The sequence below is a fragment of the Penicillium canariense genome, assembly GCF_028826845.1.
Source record: "Penicillium canariense strain IBT 26290 chromosome Unknown utg000003l_segment0_segment0, whole genome shotgun sequence".
NCBI classification, from domain to species: Eukaryota; Fungi; Ascomycota; class Eurotiomycetes; order Eurotiales; family Aspergillaceae; genus Penicillium; species Penicillium canariense.
Genome location: NW_026622730.1, coordinates 2001362 through 2020332, shown reverse-complemented (window position 1 = coordinate 2020332; position 18971 = coordinate 2001362). Strand labels below are relative to the sequence as shown.

The following is an 18971-nucleotide window of genomic DNA, read 5'->3' as shown; positions in this document are numbered from 1 at the left end:
CTGCATTCGCGGGTTCATCGCGATGCTTCTCGAAAGCTCCACCGCGACGGCGCTGAGTGGCTCGCCGGGGCTCGCAGCGGCGGCAACTCCGCAGCGACTGGACCAAGCTCCGTCACCACTCAAGTCACGTGGAGCGCCGGCGGTCGCCCAATTTAAACGGGAAAAAAAAACCTTTACCCCTCGGTCCCCCAATCCCACTTTGTTTTCTTCATACCCCCTTTTCCTCTCCCACCCCCAAACCAACACACCTCACTCACAATGGGTTTCACCGACTTCGTCTCTGACGCCGGCCTGACTCGTAGGCACTCCCTCGCCTCTTTCTCCTGAGTTCATGGACTGACTGGCCCCCAGTGGCCAACAACTACCTGGCCACTCGCAGCTACATCGTTGGGTAAGAGATCCCGCTTTCGTCTCCCTTTGTTTGATGGTATTTTGTCTTCTTTTCTTGTGTTCATTTCACCCGATGTCGTGTCTTGATCCCCGTGCTTTCTATGATGAGAAAAAATTGGTCCGTGTTTAGGAGGCGGCTTAAGACCCCGCCGTGTGACTACATCCAATTGCGAGCAATCGCGTCTCTGATCTTCATTGCATTCATTGCAAATGTCATCTCGTGTCGATATTATACCTGTACGTCAAAACTGACTGTTTTGGACAGCAACGCCCCCAGCCAGGCCGATGTTGTGACCTTCAAGGCCTTCAGCGCCGCCCCCGACGCTGCCAAGTACCCCCACGTTGCCCGCTGGTACAAGCACATCGCCTCTTACGAGAGCGAGTTCTCTACCCTCCCCGGTGATGCCTCCAAGGGCTTCACTGCCTACGGCCCCGAGTCCACTGAGCTCCCCTCCAACCCCAAGGACAAGCCCGAGGAGGATGAGGAGGAGGAGGACCTCTTCGGCTCCGACTCCGAGGAGGAGGATGCCGCCGTTGTCGCTGAGCGCAACAAGCGTCTGGAGGATTACAAGGCCAAGAAGGCCGCTAAGCCCAAGCCCGCTGCCAAGTCTCTGGTGACCCTTGAGGTCAAGCCCTGGGGTATGTGTTTTCTTCGGATTTTTCGGCCGCTAGAATCTTCTTACTAACATGATGTAGATGACGAGACCGACCTCAAGGAGATGGAGGAGAACGTCCGCGCCATTGAGATGGATGGTCTTGTCTGGGGTGCCTCCAAGCTCGTCGCCGTCGGCTTCGGTATCAAGAAGCTCCAGATCAACCTGGTCGTCGAGGACGAGAAGGTCTCCACCGATGCTCTCCAGGCTCAGATCGAGGAGGATGAGGACCACGTCCAGTCTACCGACATTGCTGCTATGCAGAAGCTGTAATTGATGTCCATGGATGATGTGGAAATGGCGTGATGATGGAATTTTTGATGTCTTAGGAACCCCCAAATAGTTACGAACCTAGAACCCGGTCTGATAATGGCTGGTTTGATGAAAAAATTTAAAAAACTTTTCATGACCCATTATGTCCTCCAACTGGTAGAAATACCCCTTTCATCTTTGATCATGACAGGTCGTGGCGTTCTGCCCGACATGTTTAGGCCACGTCCACTGCGCGCCCGTTGCTATGGCGGGGTAGAGACTTTCTTTTCTAGCGGGTTCGAGCGCGGGGCTCCGACCACGGCGACCTTCCCAGTCTCCCACGGCAAAGCCTAGGGCTTCACATGGGTATTATACTAGAGTAGCAATCCCAAATTATGGTAGCAATGGTGTTTTTGGAGGGTTTATGCAACTGTCTTAGTTATGCTCAACCCAATCGATGAAACCATAAAACCAACTTCCATATACTCCGTGGGCAGCACCCACCCGGCAAATATATTTATCGAGCGAAACGAAGAGTAAGGTTGAAGACAGGCACGGTAACCTATATCTGGAAGACCATAGTTTTCATAGACCTGGGAACACCTAGGTAGAAGCTCAACGAGGCCTACGTTCTATTTGATAATATCACAGATAATCTATAATCGAAGTCCCAGAGTAGTCTCAGAAGCACCTTATAATTCCCCCCAAGCCTTGAGCTCGAGATCCCGGCGATTAGGTAATCACCACGCGGGATGGCGGACCCCCAGCGATCATCCAGCTTCCGATGGAAGAGCGACCCAGGAGTACAGGTCTACACCCCCAGAACGCCCACTTCCTCGATCCCGACATCCCCTCATTGGATCTCGCCTGTTTGTTTACAATCTATCCGCTGGATTCCAAAACTTCAACCATCTTGGAACACGCCCCCACCTCGCAAACTCCCAATTGACCACCTCACCATGAGCTTCCTCTCGCACCTGGTCACGCTATTTGGCCTGGTCCTGCTGGCCCACGCGTATGTGTCCAACATCACCGACACTGTCTATGCTCCCTCTTGAGTTGGACTAGCTAACACGCTTCTTCTATCTGCAGAGGCTACTCCGCGCACGAACACAGCGTGCTCTTCAGCAACGCGCGCCTCGCCTCCTCCACGGCCCTGCCGCCAGATATCATTGTCGAAGTCCTGGTGGCCGTGCTAGTGGTCTCAATCGGGCTGGTGCTAAGTGCAGACAAGCTGAAGCCGATCAGCTGGCGCGACTGGGCCGGCGAGATTGAGCGGGACGGCGGTGCGCGGAATCCCTATCTGAGCCTGGAGGAGCGCTATGGGTTTTGGGATATCCGGGTAAGACAGGGTTTTTTCTTTCGGTTCCGCCCTTTGATGTTTCTCGTATTGTGGTTGTCTGGCTGGACCGAATTGCCCTTCGCTGCCACGGGACTGCCGATATCGAAACCAAAATACTATCTGAACATGATGGATGGATGCTGACTTGATGACTTCATAGGCCAAGCGAAAGGAGTTTGCGGATTGGATCCGCCAGGAGGCGGTGACCAAGGAGTGATCTTGGCGAAGGGGGTTGGCATCGCGCCGCGTATTAGGGTGCAGTCGCTTTTTTGTATAATATGCATCGCTGCGAGGGAGCCTCAATCAATATTGCCGATGAATGGGAGCTTGCCGCTGCTGCTCACTGGAGCGTTTTCAGCATCTCGATGATTCCAAAGCTTTGTTCTTGTGTCCTGGGGTCACTGGGATCGAAAAGCAGTTACGATGGTCGTCTTTGACTCCAAAATATTAAGAATCGCACTTGATCAGAACCCGAAATGACATGTAACAGTTATGAGATCATCTCATGTCCCTTGTGTATCATCACCCTCCCACACCATCTTACACTGACAGGCATATATTGGTGTTGTATGCGGCTCTGTTGCCTCCCGTTCGGGTTTGGCTTGGATGTGTTTGGGAAGACCTGGGCCCTTGTTCTAGCTATCGCCGCTAATGGAGTGGGGATAGAGTGTTCATCCGGCGTGAAGTGATAGAGGCATGCGCTTTAGTGGGAAGAGTGGACCGGCCCACGAGCCTTGCCGATCCATGATCACCATTATGTGATGATCTTCCACAAGTAAAGGAGGGGAAAGGAAAGTCTCCGAGAATGGGCTTAACATCTCGGGGAAGGCGCCGCTTCAAACACATCTCTAATACCGATAGATACGCCTCTGGACTATGTTGGGCTGGTGAGATCAACGTCGTCTCACAGATGGGCTCCCTTTTTGCAGCGGAGGAAGCCCGCATAATCGGGATTTTCCTCGACAAGCGTCTGAATAGTGCGGCGGGCGAGGGTGCCGCGAACAGAGCGAACAGATAGGGAAGGTTTAGCGGCGATCACTCATAATGACTATCGTGATGCTTGAATGAGAGTAGGGGTCCGTGATTGAAAACCGAGGGCTTTACAAGACCGCAGATGTCAGTTGCGCTGCGAGTTGGCTGCAGTCTGGAATTCCTTGGCTCTCGACTGGCCGATTATGGAGGGCGTCAATTTCCGGCAGAGTCATGCAAACGTATCTCCCGCATTACCTCTGGGCGCGATTATACGGAACGGCATATGGGCGATGATCTCGACCTTGGGAAGAGACCTGGAGATCTCGACGTTGGTGGCGGTATTTGATATTGACGCTCTGCATGTGAGCAGCAACATTAGAGTGGCCCTGACTGTCAGCGGATTGATCAGCGTGGGGGCGCACATTGGCCAAAATAAAGATATGCCGACCAGCAAGGATCCTGCGTCTGATGGCTATGGGCGAATCACGCCTCGCATCCTTCCATCATTGCTTGTTTTTCGCCTTCCCGGCCCTCTGGGTACTACGGTGTATACAGCATCGGCTCGAACCCTAGACGAGCACCGCGCTTTTATTGTCCTTTGGTACGGATCACTGCCCCGCCTGGAGACGCTATCGGCGGCCGCATTGTCTACTGCAGATGATACACACTGCCTCTGACCCATCCCCTGTCTCATCAAACTGAGCACACTATACGTGTCGCCTGCTGGCACAGACCCCCGAGGGACCGTTCCCGCCAGAGTGTATTGAAGCTTAAAAAACGTTGGGCGACCTGGGTTTTCCCTGCAAGGATTCGTGAGCCTCTAGGAATGGTGGTAGAAACCCAGAGGGAGCAGTGGGTAGGTGGTGTAGAGCGGTTACCACGGTAGGGCTGGCATAATGGAGTCTGACAGAGACCGGACGATGGAAGAGATGGGGCGGGGCGGGCCAACCGATGGGCCCGGGGGACGCGACCCGAGACCCACTGTCGTCCTGGATCTCTCGGCCAGCATGTTTTGCGTTCCCGGTGGTATCATGATGGTGGCTTCTGACGGATACTGTGGATGGCTGCGTCCACGGCCATCAACCAAGCAAATTCGAAGCGACGTGACAGCCGGGAACGGAACAGACGATCCTCTCGGGGTCCATCGCCTTGCAGAGGAGTCCAGGTAAGTAATGGTGACTAATTGGGCGACGAATCCTGGCGATGTCTCACCCCGCCGATCAGCGTCCGAAGCTAGTCTTAGTCTCGCCGCTGGGCGGTCTCAACCGATGCGCCACGCACGTCGAACCACAACACTGCCTTGGACCGAGCCATTGAGGGGACCCAAGAATAGGAAAGAATCAAACCGAAACGACCAGAAACGAGACCGGATGGTGTGTTCTCCGGTCTGCCATGCCTCCCACCTTTTCCCCGAGGCTGTCGGGGAAGGGCCGAAGGGATGGACCAACTCTGCGTAGGTTCGATGTTGCCGTATCCTGGATGGTGTACTCCGTATTGCCGTTGTGATCTCTCTGATTGTTGGCCATGATCCCTGCTGTTCCCCAGGGGCAAATAAGCAAAACAGGGATTCCCGTCCCCCTGCAAGTCGATTCGCTAGCCAACGCGGAGTCCTTGTTTTGCTTTGCGATCTCCAAGCCCTCCAGGCCCGCACAGGCCGCAATAAAATGACAGGATGAGTGGATGCCGGGGGCAGGCTGCTGCCCTGCGCGACTCCTGCTACTGTAGGAACCATACGACGCATTGCCCACAGGCCAGAGTGGGTTCTGGAAGAGACAGCCTCCGGTACAGGTCGACCAGCAGCCCTGAGCTGACGCACCACGGCTGCACGACCGCCGGCCGGTGTGACCCCAGAGACAAAACCAAAATAGAACGGCCAACCTTGCAGATCCAGCGGCCGCGCTAGCTCGAATCGTGCTGGCAGACAGGCTGTGACTGGCTGTGTGACTGGCCAGGGCGGCGTGTGCGGCAAGATACATGGAGGAGTATAAGACCCCTCGACCCTGCGGTTTCCTAGGACAACCTGATCCCCAGACCATCGCTCTTGTCCTGTTAAAACTCTGCCGACGCTCGCTTTGCCCGCCGTGACTTTCATTTCTTCACTGCACCTCTCTCCACCTACTCCATCATCCCTCATCACCATCAAAATGCGTGCCTCCATCATCGTCGCTTCCCTCTCGGCCCTTGCCACGGGCGTTGTTGCGGATACCACCAGCAGCGAGGTCAGTATTTCGTATTTCCCCCACGAGATGGGGGTCGCTTCCTGGACGCTGTCGCCCAACCGTTGCTAACTCGCGAATAGGGCAACCCGGCCACCCAGTACCTGACCGAGACCAACTCCCTGGGCGTCGTGACCGGTCAGCCGTCCGTGGTCACCTCCCAGCCCTCGGTTGTGACGTCCCAGCAGCCCGCAGCTTCCATCCCCGCTGGTCTGACCTCGCCTGTCGTCACGCCGGCCACCAACACCGGCAGCAGCAGCGGCAGCGCCACTGCTACTGGCTCCAAGAGCGGCTTCACCTCATCTACGAAGTCTACCTCGGGCACGGGCACCGCCACTGGCACCAGCACCTCGACCGGGACTGACTCGTCGTCTTCCTCCGCCACTGGCTCCTCCTCAAGCAGTGCCTCCAGCTCCAGCTCCTCGGGCGGTGCCGCCATGGCCACTGCCGGCCCCATTGGCCTGGCTGGTCTGGCTGCCCTGGCTGCTTTCGCTCTGTAAAGCGGCTCAGAGGCTGGCCCAGTCATTCTTCATCCAGCGCCGAGCTTCCATTGCCTGCAAATACTCTGCTATTGGAACCGGGGCAGGGGGCTGAACAGGGTCATGGAACGTGGTTGACTCCCATTTCAAGCTGGAGTCCCATGGGACGAGGGATATGAACATGCGAGCAAGGGTTTTCTTTCTTTACTCTCCTTCTTTGCGCTTAATATTGTGGGCCTTGGTACATGGCCATTTCCCGGGGGAACCTGGATCTGTTTTATTGCCTCCTCGTGTGTCACATCGGATAGCATACCCACGGCGCACCCTTTTTCCCACTTACCTCTTTTGATTCTTACATCTTTTCGATGTTCATGATTAGCTTAATTCCTGGTAAATACAAGGTCGGACAGACTGCCATTCCTTGAAATTGGGTCTCCTGTGTGTCAGCTGCCGACCATGATGGACAAGGTGGTTGCAAAGTAATGATAGGGTCATTATGCTTGAAGGGTTCTGGACAGGCGCCCTGTCTGGAGCATGCCCATATGAACACCTACCCGGTGGGATAGACTGCAGACCGATCTTGTCGACAATCCCCCTCCTGTAGACGGTAGATTAAGTTTTGGCCACATCCAATTCCCGGGGAGAATCATTGGAACGGGCTATGTATCGTCACTCTGATCGTGGATCGTGGTGCATCCACAACCGACGCGAAGTATATTGGCCCGATCGGGAGATGTAATGAGTAACGCGCACGCGTCATCACGCGTCATCACGCGTCCCCGTTTCGGGACTAGCGGCACCCAAACAACCCGTCGACGAAGTAACCAACTGTTTTGCTCCAGGATCGCCGTTCAAAACACCATCACACCCGCCCACAATGGTGAGTCCAAGAAGCCCCCCCATTTGAAGCGCTGCCAGCACCCAGTATCAAGACACCGACTGAGCTATCGTGTACTGACCCGGTGATCTAGGTTTCCAACTTGCGCCGGCTCGCCGCAGACCATGCTGCCCTCCATTGCGACAAGCTACCCCCGTACTACCTCTTGCCCCCGGACGATGGGGGGTTTGCAGCAGCAGACGACCTATCACAGTTAAATGTTCTCCTCACAGGGCCCCCGGGCACCCCGTACGTGCAGGGTCTCTGGCGCCTGCATCTCAAGATGCCGGAGGATTATCCCAATAGCCCGCCCAAGGCCACGTTCCGCACGAGGATCTGGCACCCGAACGTGGAGGAGCTCACGGGCGCTGTCTGTGTGGATACATTGAAGAGAGACTGGAAGTCCACGTTGACACTGCGCGATGTGCTTGTTGTGAGTTCCGTGTTCCCAAATGAACTCTGCCCCCGGCTTTCGATCCCTCCGCTGACCACCGCCTCCTTTACAGACCATTTCCTGTCTTCTCATCCACCCGAACCCCGATTCTGCCCTCAACTCGACTGCAGGCACACTGCTCCGAGAGGACTACGCGGACTTTGCCCACCAAGCCAAGCTGATGACCTCTATCCACGCGCCAATCCAACCTGCTCTCCAAGATGCTGTGAAGGAAGCCAAATTTCGAGGCGAAGACGCCAGCTCCATTCCGAAGGACCACCATGTCGAGTCTCAAAACCCTCGCCCACGGAAACAACCGCGTCTGCAATCGAGCATCCCCAAGAAAGTGGCTCGCAACATTTCCCCACCCAGGACCTACGTGCCACACGCTGCCGCCGAACCCTCCCAGCCAACCATCCCAGAACGCAACGAGGGCATGAGTGACAGCGAAGATGAGGATCCCGCGAGTGCAAGCAAAGAAAACAACCCATCCCTCTCTCCGTCGCCGGTCTGCCTCGCACCTCCAAGCCCCCGCAAGAACGCACTTGGCAAGCGGCCGCTCTCCGTCCTCTCAATGCCGTACCCCCACGATCCCGATGCCGACATGATGCTCATCGACTCGGATTCGGAGTCAGAGACCGCCCAGACGCCCAACTTGACATCCTCGGAGCAAAACATTACCGCCAATCACACCCGCGCGCGACAGTCGGCCTCGCCACTGCGCAAGTCCCCCAAGCTCACCCTCAGCAAGAGTATCAATGCACCTTTCCGCCTCCACGATGATATTCACATCTATGAGGATGTCCCGGACCGGACCCGGTACAATGGGGATGGTAAAGAGAACTGTGACTCAGGTGTACTGGGCCTGAAGGAGAGATGCGAACTGCAAGCTGCGAAGTCTGGAAATGGCCCCCATCCAGTCGCTTCAATACCGGATCCGACTTTGGCTGCTCACGGAGTCGCTTCTCAAGAAGCGCAACCTTCAAAAATGTCCAAGAAGCTCGGTGCAGGCGCGCGCAAGGCCGCTGCCCCGAAGCCGAAGCCGCGAATTGGCGTGCGTCGACTGTAGTGATTCGTCGGTATATGGTTCTCTCTTCGTTGCTTTGATGTTATTTTTGCATATGGGTGTTCTTTTGATGGATAGCCCTAACTACGATACCCCTACTTTGCGATTTGATGGGGGATACATACATTGAACTGGTTGCATTTGCGAATCATTTTCCACTTTAGTTTATCAAGTGCCTCAGATTCTCATTCCTATGGCGTTTTTGATATTGATCAATCCACACATTCGTTTTCCGCATACATGTTCCAAAGATTCGCTCACACCGGATCCACTCGCGTCTCTGGCTTTTCACTCACCCGGAAGGCCTCTGGATTCTCCAACTCCCAGCCTGGAATAATTCGCCCAGCTTATGTCGGAGCACACTGCGAGATGTGGGAGCAGAGTGACCATCTAGTTTCCCTCCGTAACTTGTCAACACCTTTTTGACTCATCTGCATGTACATCAAGCCCGATCCCCACCCCCTATCCTGCATCTAGCAGATACAAGAGCCTCCCAACTCTTGTACGAGTCATTTCATTCAATTCACCAAGATTGATGATCTCCGCTTCCATCGTATCCAGAGCTCATGGTCGAGATCGGAATACTTGAAAACGATAGAGCAGGAACTAGTCTCTGCCAGGGGGTTTCATTCCGATGGGCTACCCGGTAGCTACAGCAACAAGCCGAGCGGAGGAGAACTTATCATATCTATATGCTGTGCGAGGGGCGCATGAGCTCGAGCGGGTTGAAGGAGAGCAACGTGGTATGTTGCTCGAGCAATCAAGCGCGTGATTGAGCGCGGAATATACAAATAGTACTAATATTGGTATCTATGACTTACTACATCCGGTTACCTGCCCGATACGCTGTTCTGTAACCTCCTCTCTCTCCTCTTTGTCGCCGAACATACAGTATAGTGTTATTCTTCAAACCCTAGGCCGATATCTAACTAACCCAATTAGCTCTATCCTACCTAGCGTATATATCGCTATAAATTTAAGGTATAATCTTCCAAATTTTACGTCGAAAGACATTATGTCCAATTGCGTCTCTTGAAAATCTCTATCCTGATGGGGCCTTATCTAGGCTCAAACCTCTATATAGGTAGTAGATCCTCTTGGGCTGGAGCCACATATTACCAAGAGTCTACGACGTGTAACATAGTCCACACTAGCGGGGTTCTCGAAGGAAAATTGGACCTTACTGATAGGTAATTTTTTCCAAGTCACGGAACAACACACAACAAGGACTTCCCTCCCCGTGGCTGTCCATTGTAGGACGGAATCAACGGCGAAACTAGCCCATAGTTAGCATGTTTGTGCTAAGCCTAACCCCTCGAATTTATCCCTCGGTTCTGTTGCTCAATTTCTTGCATAAGTTGCACAAGTTTCCGGGCGTCAGCTCGCATCCGTTCCAGCAGCTCATCTTGCTCACTTGTCCACCGCAACCGCTTTTTCCAAAATTCCCATCTCTCCATCGAGAACGATTGAGTCTCCCGCCCAAAGATTCCAACCACGCAATTTTACTGTTTCGAGTAGAGATAGATCTCTCTTTCCTACAAAACTAAAGATAATATGCCCGGCAATTTCAAAAAGGGGACCATAGCGTGTACATCAGTCTAGATTTCATAAGTTAGTCATCTTAAGTGCAATCGTGGCGTTCGTTCTTACTTATATTTAATATTAGAATTAGTAGCGCGGTAAGCGTACCGAGGGTAGTAGTACTATAAGAGTGTTGGCGACTACGTCGGCGGCGGTAGTTATATAGGTATAAGTCTATAGATCCTGCTCTAGTACGAACACGAGAAGTCGTAATGCTATAGTTAATTCGGTTGATTTAGGGAAATCGGGAGGATAGACAGCAAGATAGTGCGTATAAAAAGCGTTAGCACTATAGAAGCTAATCTATCCGTAAAGGGGATATAGGCCGTATCTTATCTGCTAACAGCCTATAATAAAAGGATTAGTATAAGGTATACTACGTCTATTAAGATTGATTACCTAGTAGAACCCTATAAAGCTCAAGAGGATATAGATATCTCGTAAGGTTTAAGCCGTTATGCCACGCTAGCAAAGGAGACGACTAGGTTGTTTTTTAGGGGATTGGGGATTAGGGGGGAAGAAAGTAGGCTACTTACGCGAATAAGTCTTAGACCAAATGTTTTCGAATACCTCTAAGGACCTATAGGTTTCTAATTTTGTCCTCGAAACGGCCCGGTACTGATCTGCGTCTCGGTTCTTTCCAGCTTAGGAAGCGCGCGAATAGCCTCAACCAGCTTGAGAACGGCAGGCTGATAGCGCGGCATATCGATATCGGCATCCAATAATAACTAGGAAACGCGTTCGCCTGTGTCCACGACATCACTCTGGCACTCATCTACTACGCGGTCCTCGTCAGCGAGCGACATTAGCTTGCGAGCAGCGTCATCTGCTGGTATAGCATCGGATGTGCTGTAGCGCTCAGCAAATTCTTGCAGAGTTTGTATTTCGTCCAGAGTCGGGGGGGGGGGGGGGGGGGGGTCTTCCTCATCTGGGTTAGGATGCGAGTAGCGCTCCCACTCGGTGTAGTCGTCTCTCATTTGTGGCAACGTTTCACGCCGTTCGTAAACAGGTGTTGCGGATGAAGGAACTTAGGTCGCAATATGTGGAGTGGTAACTTACCACTAAGAACGGGCTTATCAAGTCCACATCTCTTCTGCTTTTGTATGTAAATTTGAGAGACTCAAGAGGGGAAATGCAAACGACTGCGTTTGCCACAACTTCATAGACGCGAGTTATTACGGGCATCCCCATACGACGGAGTTCCTGAATTGCAATCGCTGCTGGTACTATGGTGATGTATTGCTTTTCTCTTCATAAAGATACAAGACTACCTGCTACCATAACCGCAGACATTACAAGCAAAGAGGATGTGAATAGCTGGATTAATAAACGACTCTCCGGAAACTATCGAGCTGCAATCAATCTTTCCCCCCTGTCAGCACCATCTCCAAGCATCGCGCAAGACTGAAAATCCCAGAGACACTCGAAAGCGCACGAAATCGGAACAGGAAAGGGTTCCGAGACTCAAAAAGCTCAGACATAGGACCACACTATCTTTCTTTCTCGCTCCAGAAGAAAAACTCAAGATGCTTGCAAGAAAAATAGAAAAGTAAAACAACAGACAACCGCTACACAACATATAACAAACAAATAAGTATACGAAGGCCCCCAGGACACGTCGGAAGAATGGGTGGGAAGAGTTTGTGGGTTAATCCGGTTGCCAGGAAATCACCCGATAATCATATGTTCGATCAGCATGTTGGGGGAGAATTATGTCCGTAGGTGTGGCGGGATATGGGAACCATGCCCAACACACCCAAAGAATCTGCAGGATAGGCATGCAATAATATTTCCCAAGAAAGGAGAAGACAATCGTCTCAGAGACCTTTACAGGGCATAGGGATTGACAGACCGGACGGTCAGGCAACTGTGGATGGGCGTTAGTATGAATCCATCAAAGATAGCCCGCGGGAGCGCGGGGATAGAGAAGCTTACGGTGGGCTCTTGCTCAGGTCGGTCTTCAGGATGATGGGAACACGAGTCATCTCGGTGACGTCCTGGATGAATTCGCCATCTTCTTCTCTCAACTTGAAAAGCTTCAGGTACTTCTCCTTGTTGGTCAATTTGTTCTCGGGAGCATCGTTGGTGCTCGAGGCAATCTTCGGGTCAGACCGAGTACGGTGAGGGGCCTGCTGATGGTGGCCGTTGCGAGTCGGCGACGGAGGCATGCTCTGGGTCGACCGGTCGGCCGAATTCAGAGACACCCCAGCGGCCATTTCAGTCACCTCGTCGACATCCTCCTCATCATCGAAGAGGGCATCGACAGCGTCAGCAGACATGGTGCCAGTCTCAGTCTGCTTGCGCATGGCCTCATCGCGCTCCCGAGCACGTTCCTTAGCGGCCTCCGCTTCGCGGGCAGCAGCAGCCGCCTGGGCTGCGCGAGAGTTGCCGGGCTTTGGACGCTCATCCTCAGGAATGTAGGCAGAAGAGGGAACACCCTTCTCCCAGTAAAGTTCGAGGACACGGCTGTCCTTGCGGTACTCTGCCTTCTTCAGCGGCAGCTGATCACAGTGAACCCGCTTCTCGAAGCCATACTCAGGAATGAGAACGTCAAAGGCGGACTCGTAAACGCAGAGAACAATACCCTCGCTAATGAGGTCTCCGCCAATTTCATGAACTTTCCGGTCCATGTTGCGGCAGGCCTCAATGTGGACACTCTGCTCCTGCGCGTTGAGAGCCGAATCCTTCTTATTGTTACACAGATCAGCGGTCTTGTTCAAGGACTCGGCATCATCGGTGAACTCAATAGCACCCTCGGAGAGGACAGCCTCGAGCTGGCGGTGCACAAGAATATCAGCATAACGGCGAGAGGGGTTGGTAAAGTGAGTGTACACAGGCACGTTGAGAGTGTAATGTTGGCGCTGCTCGTCCGCAGCACCAGTTCCAACGAAGTACTTGGCACGCTGCATGGCCTTAGAGAGCAATGTCTCCATGCCCTTGCGGAGATCGACATCATCAACCCTGCAGAGAGAGCTTTGCAGGGTGCCACTGCTGGAAGAGTCCATGCTGAAGCCAAGGCGGTTCATCCGCTCCACGAACAACGTCAGGCGGCGAGAGTTGGGAGGAGATTGGCGACGCAGGAAAGCCCTTTCGGGCATAGCGCTGACCAACTTGCGAGCAACGTAGAAGTTAGCCTGGCGGCTGAGCTCCTCAACAAGCTCGTGGGCCGGGCTTGACTCGAAAATGTTGTACTCGACCGGCACGTTCTCGTCATCCAGTTGCTGAAGGAGGCGCAGGCTTGGGACATTAGTGGCACGGTTGCCGAATCGAGCATCACGGAACTTGTTTGCAATAGCCTGAGGAATCACTCATCAGATACGGAAAATCAAAGCAAAGTGGACCAAAAATAAAACAAAGTGAACTTACATTCAGCAACTCAAGGCTGGCAGTGGTAATACCGGCGCTGGTGGAGTCCGACTTGCCAGTAAGCACGGAGTTGACCTCGTTGTAGCCGAGGCGGCCAGCGCTCTTAATAATACCCTTGCCGATCCAGACGTCATCATCAATTGCGCCGGTCTCAGGATTGGCCTTGAAGATCACGCTAACGGTGAGGCGGTCCTCGCCAGGAACAAGGGAGCAGAGCTCGGTGGAGACACGGGGCGGCAGCATGTTCATAACACGGTCAACCAAGTAGACAGCTGTGCCGCGTTTCTTAGCTTCCCGGTCAACGAGAGAGTTGCCCTTAACGAAGTGGGCAATGTCCGCAACGTGAACACCGATTTCGACCTTGCCATCGGCAAGCTTCTTGACATGGAAGGCGTCCTCAAGGGCCTTGGTGTTCTCCGGATCGATGGTGAAGGTGGTCTCTTCACGGAAATCACGGCGGGAAGCGAGGGCATCACCCTCGTTCGCAACTGACCAGTCCTCCCAGCCGATGCTCTTGATGACTGCCTCCGAAAACTCATCGGATCCGAAGTTGTTGTCACGGAGAAGAGCATCGGTTTCAACCCGCAGGTCACCCATCTCGCCGAGCTGCTCCACTAAGGTACCGAAGGGATGCAGAGAAGTGATGGGCCAGCGCTTGATGGAGGCAACGAAAATGCGGTTGGCATAATCCTGGTGCTTCTCGACAAAGTCCCGAGGAGCCTGCTCAGTCGGAATGGCGATCAGGGGTACACGCTTGTCAGTAGGCTTGAACCAGACGATCTTCGGCTTCTCCTGGTGGCGATCCTGATGGCGGCCATGGGCACCATCTCTGGCCTGCCGTTCCGCCTCCTGCTTCTCCTTGGTCGCCTGGCTGCTGGGACGAAGTAGACCCAAAGTTCCAGAGAACATTTGACCCGCAATGCGCTCAACAACCGCAACCACGTGACCGGCGTACAGGGGCTTCTGCTCGTCGCTGATCTCGTCCTCCTCGACAAGCAGAAGGCTCTGCCCTTCAACTTCGACATCGTCGTTCTTCTTTTGGGTGGGACGCTGACGAAGACTGCCACGGCGACGAATGCTTCCATCCGGGCCGATCTCCTGTCTATCGCCACTGGAGTCCGATCGACCCAACTTATCATTTCCAGCATTGCTGCCAGAGCGCGCATCCGTGATATCCTTGCGCTTCTTCTTTTCCTCTTTCTCCTTCTTCTGGGCCCACACTTCATCAACGTCCAGCAGCTCAATGGCAACAAAGTCACCTTCCAAAGCACGGTTGCGGTCTTTGCTACCGCAGATAAAGATATCGGCATCAAGATCGGGAGTAGTCACGTAGGCGTCGGAACGGTTCTTCTTGTTGACACGCAAAACACCCGCAACTAGCTGACCGTTGCTGATCAGAGCAGGCAGATTGGCCTGGGGCAGGTAAGGAGTGAATAGAGTCTTCCGCTGTTGTTGCTGCTGCTGCTGCTGTTGCTGCACAGAAAGCTGGGGAGGGGCGTGCTGACTCGCCTGTAGGCCTCCCATGCCCTGGCCATTCTGCTGCTGAAGGGCCTGGAGCTGGGCGAGCTGAAGCGGGTTCAGCTGCTGGCCGCCAGCGAACATTTGTGGCGGAGCCATCATGACCTGGCCCTGGGGCAGCTGGATGAGCTGGGGCTGGCCGGGGTACTGGAACTGGCCGATGGAGCCCATCGACTGGTTCATAGAACCGCGCGAGCGGTGACCGGGTTGGAAACCACCTCCCTGCTGCTGCTGCTGGCCGCCGAAGGACTTCTGTTGATCCTGACCTTGATTCTGGTTGTTGGGCTGGCGCCAGTTCCCATCAAAGTTTCGAGACCCGGTGCGAGCGTGACCTGGCTGGCTGCCGCGGCGCTGGTTGTCGGGTTGACCCTCACTAGGAGCAGGGAATTGGAACCCACCCGCCCCGCGGCCGGAAATGGAGCCTCGGTTGCCGCCAATGGCCATCGATTGACTACGACCGTGACCGCCAGCGCGAATATTGCCTGCGCGTTGCAGACCGAGACCCTGGGGTGCCGGAGACGTGCTGGAGCCAGGCTTGTCATCCGAGGCAGACTGGTTCTCAGAACCGGGAGCGGGGGCAGGGAACTGGAAGCCAGAGGCCGTCCGCTTCTGCTGAGCCAGCTCGGCGGCTTTCTTTGCCTCAGGGAGAGCAAGAGAGTGGCGGCGCTGGTGACCACCACCGCTAGGGGCACCACCGCGGCCGCGACCGTGAGTGGTGTTTTCATTTTTCTGATGATTATTTTGGCCTTGTTGGTTGTAATCGGAGTATCCGGAAGCACCAGACGATGGAGCAGGAGGGGGACCCATCGCGAGGCCAGGGAGAGCAGATTGGTTGCGACGGTGGGAGTGTTGGTTTGGAGCGTTCATGGGGACCCCAAGCTGCTGCTGTTGCTGCTGGGGGAACTGGAAGGCGTTGACCTGAGGAGAGACACCACCCATCGAGCCACCCGGAGAGAAGGCGTTGACCTGACCCAGCTGCTGGGGTTGCAAGAGGCCCATGTTCACGTACTGCTGGTGTGTGGCTGCAATCTGTTGCTGTTGCTGCTGGAGCAGCTCGATCTGTTGCTGAATGGCCAGCTGTTCCACTAAACAGAGTAAATGGGATCAGTTGAGAGCTATTGCAAGGAGCGGAAAAGGGGATGGCCGTACTCATCAAAGGGGTCAGCTCAGATGGACTTCTCCGGTGAGCGATATGGAGCTTGCGGCCAGCGGGGCCTGGTACCCCAGATTGGCCTTGTTGATCCATGATCCCGGATGACGGAAGACGGCAATCACTGTAGAGTGTAAAATGCGGAAGGGCGGAAAGGAATCCGGAGACAGGAGAGACTGGTGTTGCCTTCGAAGGCAACCGAACTGAATTATATCGGATCACAAACCGACCGCAGGTGGCTCGCTTATGTTCGGACGATCGTTTCCAAAACGAGGACGGAGAGGGCGAAGTATACTGGACGCAAGAGAAAGAGAGTGAATCAGCAAGGTGGAATGGTGATGGATGGGAGAGAGTGTGTGGTGAAAATAAACAAGAGAGAGGGAGGGACCAAACAAAGTGGCGAGTCAAGACTGAAGGAGCGAGCAGGGAGGGAAAGAGGGACAGGAGATGAGGAAGTTGCGATGATGGGTTTGTGGTCAGTGTAGAAGCAATGTTGCCATTGCCGGCAGCGAAGGGGAGGGAGGGACTCGAGCACTTTCGAGGAAGCAGATACACGGGGAAGGGCGAGCGACCTGTGTGGTCCAACACGACCGGACAACACAGACGTTGCCTATCTCCCACCACACGAATCCTCAAAGATGCAAAGCAACACCCTTACCTGCAAGAAAAGCTAATGGCAGACTCCGAGCCCTGGCATTCCAAAAAAGAAATGACGTCTGTACTTGTCCAACGTGGGATGAAATTTGCTCGGTGCAGAGCAGCCAACGAAGCGGTGACGGAAAGGGCCACCAGTACGTCGCAAAATTGAGAGAAGCGGAAGCCGAGTCAATTGCACGCTCGATGCGCGTTGAATCGATCAAGCCAAAGACCGACTAGAAAGGGACGATGTTCGATTCGGGAGGAGTTTGGGAAGGACCGAGTCGGCGGATTGCAGCTGGGGTGCTGAGGACGCACAGGCAGCGAGCAACCGGCACAAAAGGTTGGAAGGAAGCGGATTGAATCCTGGATCGGCCGCCAGGGGATGATCGAGGCTCGAATTCACCAGAGGCTAAGCTGCCGGAGGAGCTTTCTCGGTTTCGCGAGGAATCCCGGAATTCCAGAGAACGGGCAAGCCCAGATGGTTGCCGAAGAGAATGACAACAAGAGTATTTAGGGGAATGATGGAATAGACGATGCACACATCGACTGATTCGACTTGAAGGAACGATGGAGGGGGGAAGAGAGAGATGGGAAGAAGCAAGAGCAAGAAGAAGAGGGAGGAGGGGAAAGGAGAAGAAAGAGGTGATGATGGATCCATACAAAGCGGGTGTGGGGAGAGGCTTGGGTACGGAAAGGAGAGGCAGTATCGTTACGTTATGACGAAAAGTTACGGCAGACCACACTGTGTAGGCTCCATACCCCACTACGGTGCGGTGACTGGTAAATACAATTTCATACCCTCTCCAAACCACCTGCGTCCTATGGATGATCTCCATTGCTCCCGACTATCCTCATCATCATCCTGATGCAGCCGGGGGGCCTGCTTGGCCGATCCCCCTCGGCCGGACATGATACAGACCGCCGAAGCTGTCTAGAGATGGCACACACTGTGCGTGGTGGCGGTGGTCTTACTAGGATCCAGGATATACCTTTCCTCAGTTACATGCTAGGCGTAGTTAATGAGTTGGCGGCGTTAGGGGCCATCAAGCTGGAGCACCTGTCTCGAACTAGCGCGACCGCAGACGGGGCCCTATGAACCTGTGTTGATATCTGAATGGCGTGCTCACTGGCGCAGCTTTAGCTGCACGTACTATCAGAAAAGAGAGAGCAGGGACTAGAATGGTAGCAATTCATCTTGAGTGCGGGCTTATATTGATTAAGCATAAAATGGATGATGCTCATGATGATGCAAAGGAACCAGACTTCCAGAGGTTCCAGTAACTAACAGCTAGTTAGGCCGTTCCACCCGTGCCAGTTCTGGCCCGCGCGCGGGTCCGGCTGACTCAGCGTGTAATTTATTTCCTCTCTCCCAGGGCGATTGGAGGCGCGATAAACATCGGCGGCTGCATTGGCTACATTTCTGCATATCTGCTTTGCTGCGTTCATGGTGGCAGATGCAGTAGGAAGGTACGTCCTTCTACCTTGAAGACGCTTGTACGCTCAGACCGCTAGTCTGGTGAAGCCGCAGGTCTCACTGCCTGAGCGAGGGATCCGGATCTATTGCTAATAATCTAAATCGCGACAGCTTGAGAGACGGCATTTCCCTCCCCTTTGGCCTAGTGATACTATTTCCTTCTCACTCGTTACTTGCTGAGTTAGTTCACACATCTCCTCTGCGATTGATTGATCGCCATTGGGCCGAGTTGGCGGTGTCGAGCTGAGAGCCTGCCTGACTGCGACGCGATCGACGGTGGTCTTTGACTTGAGAGGCTCTCTTCATCCCGGCGCCGAGACAGCATTTTCCGTCTACCTCTATACCTTCCGCTGGACCATGCCTTTTCTGAATGTCACATTGTCTGTCCGTGGTTAGGGACTAGTCCTCTCTCGCGGCTTCAGCATCTCATTAGATGCTTCTTTGTGCGTTCCAACCACCTTTGACCTCCACATCTTTCTAGTCTGCTTCCGCCTTTAAGACTCGACGTCACATCGCTTTCATCCATCCTCCACACCCTATTCCCGTTTCTCCAATACTTTGCA

The 18971-nt window shown here is 54.0% G+C and overlaps 7 protein-coding genes across 7 annotated transcripts; 5 read left to right on the top strand and 2 right to left on the bottom strand.

Annotated features, from left to right (window-relative positions):
- Window positions 1–258: 258 nt before the first annotated feature.
- On the top strand, window positions 259–1316 carry N7482_005566 (translation elongation factor 1 subunit beta; the record flags this gene model as incomplete). The annotated part of the gene is made up of 4 exons (XM_056687691.1): window positions 259–298; window positions 352–391; window positions 656–1029; window positions 1087–1316. 4 exons carry the CDS (start codon window positions 259–261, stop codon window positions 1314–1316), a joined length of 684 nt encoding a protein of 227 aa, XP_056543246.1.
- A 938-nt stretch (window positions 1317–2254) lies between these two features.
- On the top strand, window positions 2255–2854 carry N7482_005565 (membrane magnesium transporter family protein; the record flags this gene model as incomplete). The annotated part of the gene is made up of 3 exons (XM_056687690.1): window positions 2255–2310; window positions 2388–2637; window positions 2798–2854. 3 exons carry the CDS (start codon window positions 2255–2257, stop codon window positions 2852–2854), a joined length of 363 nt encoding a protein of 120 aa, XP_056543245.1.
- Window positions 2855–3812: 958 nt separating this feature from the next.
- Window positions 3813–4286, top strand: N7482_005564 (uncharacterized protein; the record flags this gene model as incomplete). The annotated part of the gene is made up of 1 exon (XM_056687689.1): window positions 3813–4286. The coding sequence occupies one exon, from the start codon at window positions 3813–3815 to the stop codon at window positions 4284–4286; it is 474 nt and encodes a 157-aa protein (XP_056543244.1).
- Window positions 4287–5753: 1467 nt separating this feature from the next.
- On the top strand, window positions 5754–6325 carry N7482_005563 (uncharacterized protein; the record flags this gene model as incomplete). The annotated part of the gene is made up of 2 exons (XM_056687688.1): window positions 5754–5828; window positions 5909–6325. The coding sequence occupies 2 exons, from the start codon at window positions 5754–5756 to the stop codon at window positions 6323–6325; spliced, it is 492 nt and encodes a 163-aa protein (XP_056543243.1).
- An 856-nt stretch (window positions 6326–7181) lies between these two features.
- N7482_005562 (putative ubiquitin conjugating enzyme E2) lies at window positions 7182–8683 on the top strand (the record flags this gene model as incomplete). Its single annotated transcript, XM_056687687.1, has 3 exons — window positions 7182–7184; window positions 7276–7614; window positions 7688–8683. 3 exons carry the CDS (start codon window positions 7182–7184, stop codon window positions 8681–8683), a joined length of 1338 nt encoding a protein of 445 aa, XP_056543242.1.
- A 2168-nt stretch (window positions 8684–10851) lies between these two features.
- On the bottom strand, window positions 10852–11238 carry N7482_005561 (uncharacterized protein; the record flags this gene model as incomplete). Its single annotated transcript, XM_056687686.1, has 2 exons — window positions 10852–10989; window positions 11041–11238. The coding sequence occupies 2 exons, from the start codon at window positions 11236–11238 to the stop codon at window positions 10852–10854; spliced, it is 336 nt and encodes a 111-aa protein (XP_056543241.1).
- An 850-nt stretch (window positions 11239–12088) lies between these two features.
- Window positions 12089–16391, bottom strand: ssdA (mRNA-binding translational repressor SSD1; the record flags this gene model as incomplete). The annotated part of the gene is made up of 4 exons (XM_056687685.1): window positions 12089–12128; window positions 12197–13557; window positions 13628–16230; window positions 16295–16391. 4 exons carry the CDS (start codon window positions 16389–16391, stop codon window positions 12089–12091), a joined length of 4101 nt encoding a protein of 1366 aa, XP_056543240.1.
- Between the last annotated feature and the right edge of the window lie 2580 nt (window positions 16392–18971).